This window comes from Artemia franciscana, chromosome 6 (assembly GCF_032884065.1).
Source record: "Artemia franciscana chromosome 6, ASM3288406v1, whole genome shotgun sequence".
NCBI lineage: Eukaryota > Metazoa > Arthropoda > Branchiopoda > Anostraca > Artemiidae > Artemia > Artemia franciscana.
Genome location: NC_088868.1, coordinates 32796123 through 32812272, shown reverse-complemented (window position 1 = coordinate 32812272; position 16150 = coordinate 32796123). Strand labels below are relative to the sequence as shown.

Sequence of the window (16150 nt, the reverse complement as noted above, 5' to 3'; positions counted from 1 at the left end):
ACGCTTATGACCTGTCGGTCGTACGCACCCACCAACACAATAACAACCATTTACAAGCGTTTTTATCTTTTACAATATTAGTCGTGCGTTTTAAAACCAAAATTCATTAGACCAGCATTTTTCACCCTGGGAGACATGAACTAGTCTAGGAGGGGGGGGGGGGGGGGGCACGAATATTAGCCATGTCTCACAAGCAATATTTTTGATAAAGATATAGTTTTTATTAGAGCTTTGAAACTGTATAATAGGTGTATTTGGTGCATATGATGCCTCATTAATGGTGCATTTTAAAACTCAAAAATCATTCGACTAATACGAAAGTGCCCTACACAATCCTATTGACATTAGCTTAAGTTAAAAAGATTCTTAGACCTCACTAATCGATCAGGTAGTGGCGATAACCCTAAATGATATCTTTGAATAAAACCGTAAACTGCTTTGAATGGTTTGTGAGTGTCCAAAGGTAACTAAATTGATATGCTAAACAACTGGTCCAGTTTGACAAGGCAATGTAATTTCTGGGGACACAAATGATCCAAAGTTTTTTAAAACCTGACTGGTACTTCTGCAGGAAAGTTTAAGCCAGTTAAAAGAGTAAAAGCTTCGTGGTCGCAAGATTTTCTATAAGTAGTTCGTCTCTAAATCTGTGCTGTAACACAGAAAAATAAATCTTTGTGTTTTAGGGTATTTCTTGAATAGGTGTTCCAAATAAGTCAAGGGTCAGGGTTCAGTTTGAATAAAAAGTATTTAATATAGTCCAAAATAATAAAAAAATACTACGAACGATCCCTCATATGATGCTACATATTAGATATAGATATACGCAAATCTAAAAAATAATTTATTTTTTTTTAATTTTACAGAAAAATCTTCATTTGTGAATATTAATGACGGCGGTACTACGGAAGAAACTAAGATAGCCTCAGAATGTGATAAGTGGTAAGGAGAGTGGTAAGAGAAAGAAGGAGTGATAAGGTCTTATGCTAAGAGCGTATTATAAAAAATTTAAAATATTGGAAGATTTCTAGGAAAGTGATCAAACAGCTTTGAATGGCCAAAGTAACAGAATTTAATTGCCATAACTTGACAGTATAAAAGTCATGTTTTTTGTTGATTTTTTCAATATTTTAATGAGATAAGGGATTTTTGAACAAACTTCTTTTTTCTAATCTGAACAAAGCGCTTGTTGTCAATAGTTTAGCAAATACTCATGAATTTTATAGATGGCACTACTAGGAAATGATTAAGATAGCCTTCGAAGTAACATTTTTTTTTATATTTAACGTGAATCTGGATGGATAATAGACTTATCTATCATCAAGCTAAATGACATCATTTTTGTACAATCCTAAAAAGGACTTATTCCAAGTTTTTGCCTCTCACTCGGATTATCTGTCTTGGCTTTTTCTATAATTATACCACGGCTTGATGCCCGAAACAACTTGATTTTAATCAAAAATCAAGGGCTACTGGGAAACTATGTAAAGATCACTAATTTGAACAATATAATTTGACCCTTTTATATTTAGTTGTTTCATTATTAATATATCAATTTATATATCTTGATATGCCCATTGAAAAAAGTATTAAAGAAACCATTAAGCTTGTAATTCAAAACCTCGCTAAAAAGATTCGAATTGCATATGCTTCGCTTACATCTAATATCACAAATGTTAGTCGGTTTCACTTTCCAAACCTTACAACAGTCTAATTTTGCCCCATCTTCTTGCTATGTACCCCATTTGGAAATTTTTTCTGCTTCAACTAAAAAAAATATTAACCAAATCTATTTTAAATTTGCCAAGTATCTGCTACATCTGCCTCCTTGGACCAGTAATTCTTCTCTGGTACAAAAATTTAATTTGATTCTGCCTGCAAACAATATTGATAAACGAGCGGAAGATTTCGAATCCTCCGCTAGAAAACTCAACCATTAGTGGTCTTCCCTCTTTATATAGTATGTAGTTATGTTTGTGTTTGTTGATTGTAATCTCTTTTTTCGTTGTTTTTTATTTTCTCTTTTTTTTTCTGTATTACTGTCACTAGGGCTACAAACCCTCCTTTGTTTTGTTTGATATATATATATATATATATATATATATATATATATATATATATATATATATATATATATATATATATATATATATATATATATATATATATATATATATATATATATATATATATATATATATATATATATATATATATATATATATATATATATATATATATATATATATATATATATATATATATATATATATATATATATATATCCTCTTAAATTTACAGTTATTTCCTCTTAAATTTAGTGAGAATGACTAAAGTTTTAATAACCCCTTTTTAAGTTTCAGAGTTGCTTGAAACAAACAAAAAAACAACTTGAACTATGCGTTCAAGAAAAAGTTGATAGATTTTTTTTCTTATGACTCCAGATACAAAAATACCAGGCTTAAGATAGATTCCATAGGGTGGATGATAAGGGCAGCGGCATGAGTGGCAATTTTAAGAACAAGAAACTGAGATTAAGAATAAAAAAATCTTAACACTTCCAGCAAGATTCAGGTTCAATATAAAGAAACTTAGACCACTAATTGATATAAACATTTTTACATCAATGTTTCAACTTGAAACATGCATCATATTTCAAGTCCACTTCTCTTCTACCTACCCCATTATTTTGGCACTTCTTTGTTTCTTTCTTTTTAATCACTTTGGTAATTAATCCTTTTTTATTAGAAAATTGTCTTACAACGTTCGGAGTCAATATAGTGCTTTGACAGCGTTCTGCATAAAATTTTAGCGACAGAATCAGCCAAACCGTCTCGCGACACGAATGTAGTCAGCAGCAGTGTATTAGACCGGAAAACCCTAATATTTGTCCAACAAGGTCTTATTCTGGAAATTCGTACTGTGAAATTTAGAGAAAACTCCCATTGAAATGTTTATACACAAGGGTGTCATAGAGCACCCCTGTGTCTAAACAGAAATCTATGTGGAATTCTATGTGGGGCATTTGCCAGAACTTCTTTGTGAAATTCTTTTTTTTTTGTCTTACTTTCTCTTTGCCGACTCAATTTTACATATGGAGATGTTCCGGGGAAACTGTCCGGGGGAAAATTTTCTTGAGGGATGGATGTGTCTGGATGATATTTCCGTTGGGAGAAACCCTGAAACTGGTCATAGGGACGCCTCCTCAGCGTTGTATTTTTGTGCAAATATGCAGTTAAGCATCATTAGTAGAATATAACTGCATGTTCATATTTTTCTATCGTTATTAAGGGCCTTCAACATAGATGGGTTGTTATAAGAATTACAGCAATGAAAATCATAAAACCAGCTGAATGAAAAACATTTGTATTTTAATTGGTTCTATTTACTTTTATGCAGTTTCTTTTTACTGTCCCAGAAACTTTGGAAAACAAGAGAAACGGTCATTTTTCGTGTTCACTGCTGTTATATGGTCATTGGCAAGCGCTTTAAAAAGACAAAACGTGGTCAAATTTAAGGGGATATGGAAGTAGGAATTCTTTCAAGACCATACGAAATGAAAAATCCAAAAATTTGTTGCATGGAAACGGAAGTACAAAGGGAATTATCCCGTGTGTTCAGGACTATATAGCTGCGCTTTTATTATCCTACCACAACTGCTACTTTTAACAGCTCACTACCACAGTAAGTCGTCTGGGGTCAACCATGCTACTCTTCTGTCTTGAAGTTTTGTAACCCAAAAATTCATTACGACTACTACTACTACTAACAACAACTCACCGCAACACGAGGGGCCAACACAGCTATACACGTTCCTTCTCCATTCCAATCTATTCAAAGCCTCCCTCTTTACACCCTCCCAAAAAGGTCCCGTTTCCTTTAAATCTTTCTTTATGATATCTACCCACCCCAGACAAGGACGACCTGCTCGTCTGGGGCCAACCACGCTCCTCCTCTCTCCCGCAGTTTTGTAAGAAACAAATTCATTCGCAACTTTTTTCTTAACAAATCTCTGTGAATGTCGCATATTAGGCGTTTCCCCAGACCCCCTTGCAAGTCAAGACTGCGAATGACAAAACCCTGTTGCATTTCAGAAAAAAAAAATTAATCAATAGTTTTGGTGAAAACAAAAATCACGTGAAAACGCAGGCGAGAGCTACAAATTATCATTCACAAAATTCATGTATTATCTGGAATTCTTCCCGCTTTTCACTCTTGTCAATTCTTTATTAAGCCTACGATTGCTTCAACTTTAGGGGAGTTCTACTATCCTTCTCCCAAACAAAGAAAATGCACGATCAGGAAAAAAAAATGAGGATTCACTTCATTCTCTTGTTTCCCCTAACTTTATTATCTTTGAAAAGCAAAAAAAACAACCTGAGAACGTCTAAGTAGTTTCAAAGACATCTTCTGGATCGTGCCAAAAAGTTGATAACAAAATTTAACAGTGGTTGAGAGTTAACAAATTTATAGTTAACCACATACAATATTGGATATTTGTCTCCTGGTCAAAGGTTTCAATTTGAAAAATATGTGATATTGAAATATAAAAAAAAAGGTGATTGGTAGAAAATGAGGGAGATATCTCAGAAACAGTTTATTTTTTTTATTTTCGGAGCGTGTACACGGCATTCCAATGAAGATTGTCAAAAATATTTGACTGATAGAGAAACTAGAACGTTATTTCCGTTATTTAACTCTGGTAATAGTTTAGTTGTGTAATAGTTTTTGCCAAGCAACCAACCAACCAACCACCCACCCAGCCATGATGTTAGGACTATTTAGTTTAGTCTTTTTAGTTTAAAGGTCAGCTTTTTTATTGTAAGTCTTATTTTATATTAATCTGTTTGCTGATGACGTCTCTTACATAGAGCCAAAAATTCCATTAAAAAAAAACCTAGATTACATTCTAGGTTACAAGCATTAAACATTTATTTGCTGGAAATTATCCATGGTTGTTGCAACCAAGAAAATTTTTTCCATAGCTTCCACACCCTGGAATCAAATTTTAAAACTTTTTTAGAGCGGCGAAACTATGTAATATATACAGTTTCTAAGGAGCCAGTGGGGTTCATCAGGAAGCTGCTATCATGGCTCCTGTTTTATTTGCTGGATTTCTTGGGGTTCCTGAATTACTGATATCTCAACTTGCGATACCTTTAGGTCCTAAAGTTAGCAACCTACTACCCCCTAATTTAGATTCCAAAGAACAGATAACTAGTAACCGGTCTGGGTACCGAAGACGTAAGGGAACCTTGTTAAAAGATTTTTTACGGATTGTTTTTACGGATTTTACGGGTGTTACGGGTTTTAAACCTTACTTATGTGTTTTTTTTTTTTGTTTTTTTTGCGTTTCAAGCTCCCTTTGTGAATATCCCACGTATTGCTTCACATTCCCTTTCAACTTCAACCTTATCCCCCCCCCCCCCCCGTAGCATGTGTCTTAAAACAACTCCTCGCTGTTTTTTACCTTTCGTCTTTTGTATTACGGAAAGGCAGCGTAATACTGTACGATAATCGTGATACGATTATAGCCCTTTTGCTGTAGAAAGCAATTACAGCAAAAGGGCTATCTCAAAGCCATATTTCCATTGATTTAGGTATGTACCTTATTTTAATAGGCTATAAACATTCATCTTTAAGCGTATGCCAGAAAAGGATGGCAATCACCTTTCATTTTAAAACCCTAATTATTCCATTGGTTCGCTTGTGGGATATTCTAAGCCAGTAAAAATAACGAAAAGGTTGGATTACAAGAATTTGTCGCAATATTATTTATGAGTTGAAACATTCAAAAAGGAAACTTATATCAATTATATTTAGATGTTGTTATAGTCCTAAATTTCCGACCCTCGGAAATCACATATCTTCCTAAATACAGCCTTTTGAGACTATTAAATCAAATGGAACATAAATGAGCGTCTTCCAGTTTCGACAAAAAGTTAGTAATTAACAGCTGGAATGGTAAAAAATTAACTTATGTTAAATTTTTGCGAATAGAGTTAATTAACATCTTTATTTTAATAACTTCTGCGCTATTATGTTCAAATTGGGGAAAATACAGGCAAATGCCTAATATAATGAAAATTAATTAATTAGTAATTAATAATAATAATAGTAATAATAATTAATTAGTAATAATAATTAATAATAATAAACAATTAATTAGTAATAATAATAATTAATAATAATAAACAATTAATTAATCAATTAATTAGTATTAAGGCATCAGCACTTCTATTTTACTAACTGCAGTGGTGGTTCTGGCTACTCTTGCGCCTGGGGCAAAATCTTGATTAGTACACTCCCCCTCCCCCTGTCTTCCATACAATTTTTCAGACAAAATTTTAACACTATTTTCAAATATCAAAAAAATATTTACGTTTATTAATTGATTAATAATTTATTTTTAACTTAATCATTTTAACTATCATTATTTAACTGTTGGTTATTTTTTAATTTATTTTTATTTATTAATTCATAATTTATTAATAATCAGTTTAAATAGTTCTCCAAAATCATATACGGTACTATTTGAGAAACATGATTAAATGTTATATTGCGGCGGCAAAGGGGAAGATACCAAGCTTTTCAATCCAAGGCTTAAGTTCATACTTAAAGGCTTAAGTTCAATCCCGATACCAAGGCTTAAGTTCAATCCCGACCGCCGTAATGAAAGAGTGTTCAACATATATTTCCACAACTTTTAGTATAACCCGATTGTAATTAACGGCGCAAATGATTATTTTTTTATCCTTTAGTAAAAAGATTTCTCGTTAATCTAAACAAACAAACAATAATCCTAGGTGAATACGTTTTTTAAGTATTTGAATTTTTTCTTTAAATTTTCTCTCATAATTGTACTTATGACATATAAAATATGTACTTTCATCATATTAAATAAAAAACACGTGTTTTCAACTGAAAGTAAGAAAAGCTGTGCACGGAATTTCTGAAAATTTAGCTCCTCTTGGTCCAAGAGGAGAGATTTCTCGTTAATCTAAACAAACAAACAATAATCCTAGGTGAATACGTTTTTTAAGTATTTGAATTTTTTCTTTAAATTTTCTCTCATAATTGTACTTATGACATATAAAATATGTACTTTCATCATATTAAATAAAAAACACGTGTTTTCAACTGAAAGTAAAAAAGCTGTGCACGGAATTTTTGAAAATTTAGCTCCTCTTGGTCCAAGAAATTTTCACGACTGTAATTTACAACTGATCAGAGACAAACACATTTTTGGCACATTAAATGCCCCCTACCACCTCCGTACTTCAACAATCACATACTCTACGCCAAACAGAATTAAAACTCAAATTTTACTCATTGAGTGGTGGTTCTGGCTTCTTTTGCACCCACGAAAAAACCTTGAATCGCCCCCCCCCCTTCTTCCATAAAATTTTCAGGCTAAATGTTACCAAAAATTTTACTTATTAACAAAATTGTTTTCAATTTATTAATAATTTATTTATTAATTTTGCAATAATTATTTATTTTTAATTTAATTCTTATAATTTAACTTTTTGCAATTCCTTGATTTAATTTTATTTAGTAATTAATTAATTAATAAATTTATTTATTGTTTTCATTTATAAACTGCACACTCCACTTAAGTTTATTAAAATAAATTTCAAAAATAAATCATTAGATTATTTATTTGAAGCTTTTTGCCCCAAGAATTTCTGCACCCGGAGCAAGGGCCCCCTCCGTCCCCCCACTAAAACCTACTCATTGCTCACCAAAACTGATCATATTTTTTATAATCAATTATAATGCGTAATAAGGGATAAGATAATAAACCGTTCCAGATTTGCAGTTAATTTGCATTAAATTTGAATTGAATCCAAATTAAATTACAATATCTACCTGGAACACACTAAACGTCTACATATGATAAGCCCGAATATGTGCTATAGGCCGGCTTCTTCGCCCTCTTATTTTTCATGTTCTGTTTCTTTGCAGCATAGATATATTAAAAGTATAGTAGATCTTTAATGAAAAACCGCAAAAAAAAAAAAAAAAAACTTAATGTATACAAGAAAAACTCATAAAACTACCCTAGGGCATGTCCTTAAATGAAAAGTAAGTTTGTTTTTGTAATACGTACTTGTTTGTTAAAGCTAATTATGTATGCTAATTAAAATTAATTAATGGATATTACAGCAGGTTTGGAGCAAGTTGCACAAGCAATTTGCTTCTTAGTAAATTTTTATGGTAAATTAACATGGCTTTTTAGTAATTTTTTTTTGTCAAATGAAGACCCTTTTCAACTCAAAACTTGGAATAAAACAATTAATTTTTTATTATTATATTTATTAACCATATGGACGATCAAGAAATTAAAACTGAGTAGTAAAATTTATTGAATTATCCATTACTTTAAGTGCAAAAAATCAGGTTACATTTATATTATAAATTAGTTATTTTTAATAATTTATATTAATTGTTCTTATTATTTCGCTGAATCCATTAGCTGACATTCTCGTCTTCTATCGTAATATTCTAGGATTCCCGAGTCACTCCAGAGATCTCGAATATATTCAACGTAGGGGCTTTCGAAAGTCGTCACTATTTCCAACCAACTTTGGGTCATTTCCCACCAAAGCATTTCTGAAATCCCGATGTCAAATCAGGTTATATTTATATTATAAAGTTTTAGTTATTTTTACTACTTATTCTTACTATTTCGATGAATCCGTTAGCTGATATGCTCGTCTTCTATCGTAACATTCTAGGATCCCTGAGTCACTCCAGAGATCTCGAATATATACAACGTAGGGGCTTTCGAAAGTCGTCACTATTTCCAACCAACTTTGGGTCACCAAAGCATTTCTGAAATCCTGATGTCAAATCAGGTTATATTTATATTATAAAGTTTTAGTTATTTTAACTACTTATTCTTACTATTTCGCTGAATCCGTTAGCTGATATTCCCGTCTTCTATCGTAACATTCTAGGATCCCTGAGTCACTCCAGAGATCTCGAATATATTCAACGTAGGGGCTTTCGAAAGTCGTCACTGTTTCGTACTCCACTTCACTGACAACAGTGGCCTTTTCCTAAAAGACGATTTACAATATTAGAATAAATAAAAATAGATATATGAGCATTTCAGAAGCCAAGCTGATCTCAAGTCCATAAAATAGTGGAGAAAACTGGAAGAGATAGTTTTACTGCTATTTCCAGTTTTAATGAACTAATTTATTTTTAAAAATGCCTAAAATACAGGACTAGCAGAGAATATAGAAATAGAAGCAATATAGAAGTATGTGTAAGTATTATAGAAGTATTAGAATAGCAGTATAGAATTAGAAACAACAAAGTAGAGGTTTGACATTTAGCTTCTGGTGGATGTCAAAACTTTAAGACTTGGGAAAGAATATACAGATAAAAACAATATAAAAGTGGGAGTAATTGTTATAGAAGTTATGTATCACTGAAGCAGTTTTGAGGAAGAGACAGAGGGGGAACCGGCTCTGGGCAAAGAAATTTTAGGGGGCGCAAAATTTTAGATAAATGATCTAACGGTGATGATCATTTTGTAATTTTTGAAATTTTATGTTTTTTTTAAATAAAGTAGAGGGGGCAGATAGTAAATGAAAATAATTAATTATCTATCAATGAAATAAAAAATTAATAAATAAATAATTAAATAATAATCATTAATAATTAAATAGGCTAATTTAAAAATGTGTAAATAAACTAAAAAAACAAATTCTTATTAGCTCATTAAAATGGGATTTTTTTTTTTTAATAAATGAAATTGGACTCCCGGGTCCAAGAGAGGCCAAAACCGCAATTGGAGCAGTAGCATAAAAAATAAATTCAGAATTAGGGGTTTGATATTTGACTTTTGCTGAATGTCCAAATGTAAAACTAGAGGAGTGTAGAAGTAAAAGCACCATAGAAGCAGGATTAAGCGTAATACATGTAGATGAGAAGAAACATAGATGCCGAAATAAAAAAAGGGAGTCGGGTATTTGCATTCTGTTGGATGCTTAAAATACAAGACTAAGGGAGAACATAGAAGTAGAAGTAATACAAGTGTAGGAATAAGGGTTACAGAAGTGGAGGAGTTGAAGAATAAAAGTAGCATAGAAGCAGGAGTAAGTGTGATACGTGTAAATGAGAAGAAACATAGATGCCGAAATAAAGAAGTGGGAGTCGGATATTTGCATTCTGCTGGATGTTTAAAATACAAGACTAAGGGAGAACATAGAAGTAGAAGTAATACAAGAGTAGGAATAAGTGTTACAAAAGTGGAGGAGTTGAAGAATTCAAGCAGGACAAAGAAGCAGGAATTCGATATTTACATTTTAAAAATGACCTTAGAGAGAGTGGCCCTTAAAGCGCACGAATTTACAGGTAAGCATTTAAAAACCCTTAGCAAAAGTGAATTACCGCTCCATGTTGGACCTCTGACTACATTTTTCACGAAGCCTTGGTAAGGCAATGATATGAATAATACGCAGTCAGCTTATTAAATTTAAGACAACTCTTTTAAAGCGACAATACGAGTTCCAATAAAGGAATCACAAAAAACAAAAGAGCTTATTAACACATTACAGCAAATGAACACTCGAGGACATTAATTTTTGGCCGTATTATGAGGTGGAAACCAGTTTTGAACAAGAAGGACTGGCGACTTGATTTATTATACAGTTCCTATGTATTAAGAAAACCTGTTCTGCAAGAAAACCAAAAGCAAATGCATATATAAATACGGAAATTTCATCCTTAGTGTTTAGTCGTAAATTTACTTCATAAGTCAGTGACAAGATTATTGAAAATATTTCGAAGATAGGCGCAGGAATAGATATTGAATCTTAAGGTATATGTTCACACTGAGAGAAGACTGAAATATTCTGCGACAAGTCTGTAGCTGTAACTTACATCAAAAAGACAAGGTAGTCATATTACTAGACTCACTATCCATTCACCGAGCCAGAATTATGATATTGCGTAAACTTTTTATTGGAGAAGGATCTAAATTTGCTTAAAAATAGAAACATAACAATCTCCAATGATTTTCCATCTAAGAAACTAAGATTCAATCTAAATTCTATCTAAGATTCAACGTATTTTCTATCTAAGAAACTATGTACACCGAATTTCAAAAATATACTTCGATAGGTGGAAGTAACTAAATCTCAGATATGGAATGATACAAAATTGTTTAGTGTCATTCAAATCATTATTTTCATAACTATCCATTCACCAAGCCAAGATTATGATAGGCCTAATGCTTAAACTTTTTATTGGAGAAGGATCTAAATTTGCTTGAAAAAGGAAAATTTTTCTTTTCTCAATAGCTTTCAACGAATACCCAAAGCATTTTCAATCTAAAAATCATCTACACAACATTTAAAAAACGTTGTTAGGTAGATGAATAGAACTCAATCTCAGCTATGCAATGATAGTAAAATCGTCGTCTTCCATGGATATATCAAACCCATAGGAGAGCACAAAAATAAGAAGTCAGAAATTGCATAGGCAACATAAATTTTTAAACCAAACAGAACAAGAAATTTATATAAATGAAAACTAGCGCAAGTGTCAAAAAGAAAACATCACCAATGCCATCTATTACTTGGTGACTTTGTTCGACCTAACTACTAAACACCTGTCTTTTCAAGTACTTCGGGATGTAGGAGAGAATTAAGAAAGCGTGTCCTGAAAGCGTGTTATGACAGTGGCGGTTCTGGCCTCTCTTGGGCCCGAGGTAAAATCGTGATTAGCAAGGTTTTTGTCTCCCAAAAATTTTCAGGTCAAGTTTTCAAGAAATTTTCATTTAGTAACAAAATTTTCATAATTACAAAATTTCATTCAATAACAGAATTTCCCGTTTATTTAAATCTGAATTTTCTTACATTAGACTCTGCAAAATTATTAATTATCTCGACATCCTGCAAAATACGGACAGGTTTGAATACAAATGTCTAAAAAAAACCACATCAAAACTGTTTAAATTGCGTTAAATTGCGAAAAGTGAAAATTTCGGATTCCATTCGCTTATACTTTCCCGTTAACTGCGCCCTCTACTTATTTTTTTTTTAAGTCCCGTAATTACAAAATTACTTATTTGTTACATTATTTACCTTTGATTATTTATCGTTAGTTTGTTTATTAGAATTTTGCGCCGGGGGCAATTGCTCCCTCTGTCCTCCTTCAAAATCGTCTCTGCCAGTAGGCCTACCATTTTATAGTTAACTAGCCTACTTAACATACCATGGTTTTCCTTAGCGGGTTAAATTAATTTAGGTCTACTTTGAGCATACTGGATTTTAATTTTACAAAATTCCTAACAAACAAAAACACTGATTAATTACCAGTTACAGAGATACTGCTTTCTACTACCGCGTACAATATCATTTATCAGTCAATACTACTGGCAAATCATACATCGTGTTACAGTTTTGTAAAAACAAAACTTTGTTTTTTCGTAAAGAGTACCTTTCGATTTTACAGGACCCATAGGGGCCTACAAGTTCAACTTATGGATTAGGACATATACTCCCCGCCATATAATAACTAATATATATATATATATATATATATATATATATATATATATATATATACTAGCTGTTGGTGGGGTGCCCCAACACCTAGTTGGTGGGGCGCTTCGCGCCCCCCCCGCACGCGTAAGTCGTTACGCGCCATTGTAGTTGTGTCCCTGTGTCCCACCTGCGAATATAGATAGATTTATATATGTGTTTCAAAGTACGTAAAAATTGCGAATATACAAAATTTTTGGCTTTCCCACTACTGGGAGCTTTCCGTTTCCAATTGCCAGCAATTGATCTGAAAATGTTTGACCAGAGTCATCGTTTTGCAATCGGACACGCATATTTGTAGTTAATTTTAATATTTTTACGTGTGCCCATAAATTAGAATTTTTCAGGCAAGCATTCATTTCGTCTGCAGGAGTTAAACTACGTAAAAATTGCGAATATACAAGATTCTTGGCTTTCCCATTGTCTGTGCATATACAAAGCCGTATGTACTAATAATGACGTCATATGCAAACGCTCTTTTTACAAACAAACAAACATGCATACACACAACTCGTTTTTATATAGATAGATAGATAGATAGATACAATACAAATTAACTGCGTAAAACTTGCGAATATACAACATTCTTCGCTGTCCAATTGTCGCTGCATATAAATAGATTGTCAGGTTTACCGACCCTCGAACATGCAACGTACAATTGTCCATGGGAAAAACAATCAGTATTAAGATCTATACCACATTTTTCTAATGATTGACCTTGGGCTTTGTTAATGGTGATTGCAAATGCTAATCGAATTGGGAATTGATATCTTTTAAATTGAAAAGGCAGATCCGTTGGAATCATGGGAATGCGAGGAATAAGAACAGCCTCACCCTCAAAAGGCCCTATCAAGATTATGGCCTCTATTAGATTTTCCATTGTTTTTTTTTACGGCAAGTCGCGTGCCATTGCAAAGCTTTGGTGGGTTGATATTTCTTAAAAGTATTATTGGTACGCCTATTTTTAGTTGTAGCACGTGTGGTGGAAACCCTGAAAGATCTATGGAATTTAAAAATTCAAATGGATAATTAACCGCTTCATTTGGTTCCAAAACTGTGTCGACTGACTTGTAAAGGACTGCCTGGTCTCGAATCTTGGTCAAAACAATATTGTTGATTTCGTGGACGTCTATATTTTTGGGTGCGAGAATCGCTCTTTCACTTAGCCATTTATTATTTTTATAATTTTTTAGAATATTCGGAAATGCTTTTTCAATCAATTCATTTTTGGACGTCACTAAATAACAGAAATCAGCAGGTAGTTGTATACGTCCTGAAATTGAGTCTTTCGTATCATAAATGTCTTTTTGTTCCGACTTTAACTTGGAAATGTTATTTTGTACATATGACAATAGATCACTCGTACTGTAACTTTGTTCACGATCCAATTCTACACATGTCGAAACAGCAGCGATACGGTTAGGTGAAGGCATTCCCAAATCCTGAAGAGGTTTGTTTGCCATACGTACGCACAAATCTTCTATAATAACTAAAGTGTAGTTATAAATTTCTGATGTAAAATCAAAAGTCATATCTGACGTCTCTAACTGTTTTCGATGGAGTATATCTTTGGACATTTTTGACTTATGTTTTTCCCATAACTCTGTAGGAGCTGATGGAGAGCAAGTTGTTAAAATGATGCCAAACAATGCACGAATTTGACTTGGGGTTGACGTTTCGCACGCGTCATTGATGCAGTTATCCCAGTGTTGGTCATTCTCCAATAAATTCAGAGCTTGGCATGCACTACGGTAAGTGTCATGTATAGTACCGTTTACAGTTCTCAAATACTCAAAGGATGTCGGACCGGGTACATTCACCAAAAGCAGGCGTAGAAAGAAGCATTCATGTTGATTGGGGTGAACGGTGTAGAGTCTTCCTATCGTGGTATCTTTGAAGATGGTAGGTTGGCCGTCGACTGACTTACCCTGTTTTCGACGTTCAAATACTTTATTTTTAGTATTCCACGTGTAATACGAAGGCACTTCAGTATACAACAGTTTTTTTGCAAAAGAATCATTTCTGCATAGCGAAAAAAAAGCTGTTAACTTTGTATCCGGTGGATTCAGGGCTCTTTGTTGCACGTTGGATTCCGAAAAATAACACGTTGACCATTCTGCAAATGTACCGCTAAGTGAACAACAGCTGGACTACGTTCATGTATCGGAAATGAAAGAATTCGCCAAACAGCTTCATTACTGCTTATGTATCTTCCAGCCTGATATTGTACGATTTCATCGAAATCTTTGATTTCGGGCTGCAAGCCAAAAACTGCCATGTCACTGCCTTTGTTGACGTATTTACATATGTATTTGATTGCCTTTAAGGAGTTACAGTATTCAACGTTTATGTGTGCATTAAATGTTTTTGATAACAATGGGGAATATGGAACAACCCACTGGTTATCTACTTCGATGGTGGTACCGTTGCCATTGTAGGTTCTTCAGTCATTTTACAATTAGAAATTTCTCTTTCAACGGTCTTCTTACAATTAAAAATTTGTCTTTGAACGATATTCTTAAATACCTGTGTCCTGGTCGTCATTATATTCCCTGTGGTCCCGGTCGTCATTTGTGTCCCGGTATCCCAGTCTGTAATTTCTCTTTGAGTGTCCCCGGTCGTTATTTATATTCCCTCTGTCCCGGTCGTCATTTGTGTCCCCGGTCTGTAATTTCTCTTGAGTGTTTTTTCTTTTTAGTATTTTTTAGTTTTTTACATTTTTTCAGTTTTCTTTTTCTTCTTTATTTTCAGCTTCACTATGAAATACATATCGCCGAACCTTTGTTTTTTTTAACTAAAATCTGGTAGGCATTGATGACCTTATCCAAGTCAAAATCCCAAACCCAATCATCATCGCTATCATTTTCAGTTTTGATATGTTTTGACTCTCGCTGTCCAGGTGGATCTTCATCTAACTGCGCGGTTCCTCGGCACGCTTTCTTTTTCTGACTTTCTCTATCAGCAGCAAGTTTTTTGGCATAGACTCTTTGAGCATCTTCATCGGCTTTTGCCATTGTAAGTTCATCAGTCATTTTAAACTTAAACATTAATAGATTTCTACGTGAACATATATGTCTTAAATATCTTTAATGACGTCACCGTCATAGCAAAAATGACGACAACTAAATTCATGACGTCAGTCGACACAGAAACATGACGTCACCTGACAGACAGACAACTTATTTTTATATATATAGATATATATAATATAGATATATATATTACATTATATATAATATATTACATATAATATATATATATATTATATATATATATATATATATATATATATATATATATATATATATATATATATATATTAATATATATATAGATATATATATATATATATATATATATATATATATATATATTTATATATATATATTTTGATTTTACTCGTCTCGATCTGGGGTCTATCTATCAGGGCAAAGAATGTCCATAGTTTTCTCTAAAACTTCTAGCAGAGTCAAGATTCTAGATTTTTTTTTTTCCAGTCAACAATTCTACATGGAATTCTTTTTTCTTTAAACTTAAAATAAACAGAGGTAATATAATAAATAATAACAATAAATAAGATAATAAACAAA

At 32.7% G+C, this 16150-nt stretch overlaps 2 protein-coding genes and 1 long non-coding RNA gene across 4 annotated transcripts in view; 2 read left to right on the top strand and 1 right to left on the bottom strand.

Annotated features, from left to right (window-relative positions):
* The window catches only part of LOC136028546 (uncharacterized oxidoreductase YjmC-like), a 584142-nt gene that overhangs the window by 178716 nt on the left and 389276 nt on the right, over positions 1–16150 (top strand). The window lies entirely within an intron of this gene.
* Positions 1–16150, bottom strand: part of LOC136028334 (guanine nucleotide-binding protein G(q) subunit alpha) — a 97196-nt gene that overhangs the window by 41737 nt on the left and 39309 nt on the right. For both annotated transcript variants that reach the window (XM_065706117.1, XM_065706116.1), the window contains exon 3: positions 8908–9062. In XM_065706117.1, coding sequence (XP_065562189.1) covers positions 8908–9062 — 155 coding nt within the window. The remainder of the gene's footprint in view (positions 1–8907; positions 9063–16150) is intronic.
* LOC136028335 (uncharacterized) overlaps positions 10764–16150 on the top strand; it is a 62344-nt gene continuing 56957 nt past the window's right edge. The window contains exon 1 of the long non-coding RNA XR_010617809.1: positions 10764–10910. This is a non-coding gene — a long non-coding RNA (uncharacterized LOC136028335). The remainder of the gene's footprint in view (positions 10911–16150) is intronic.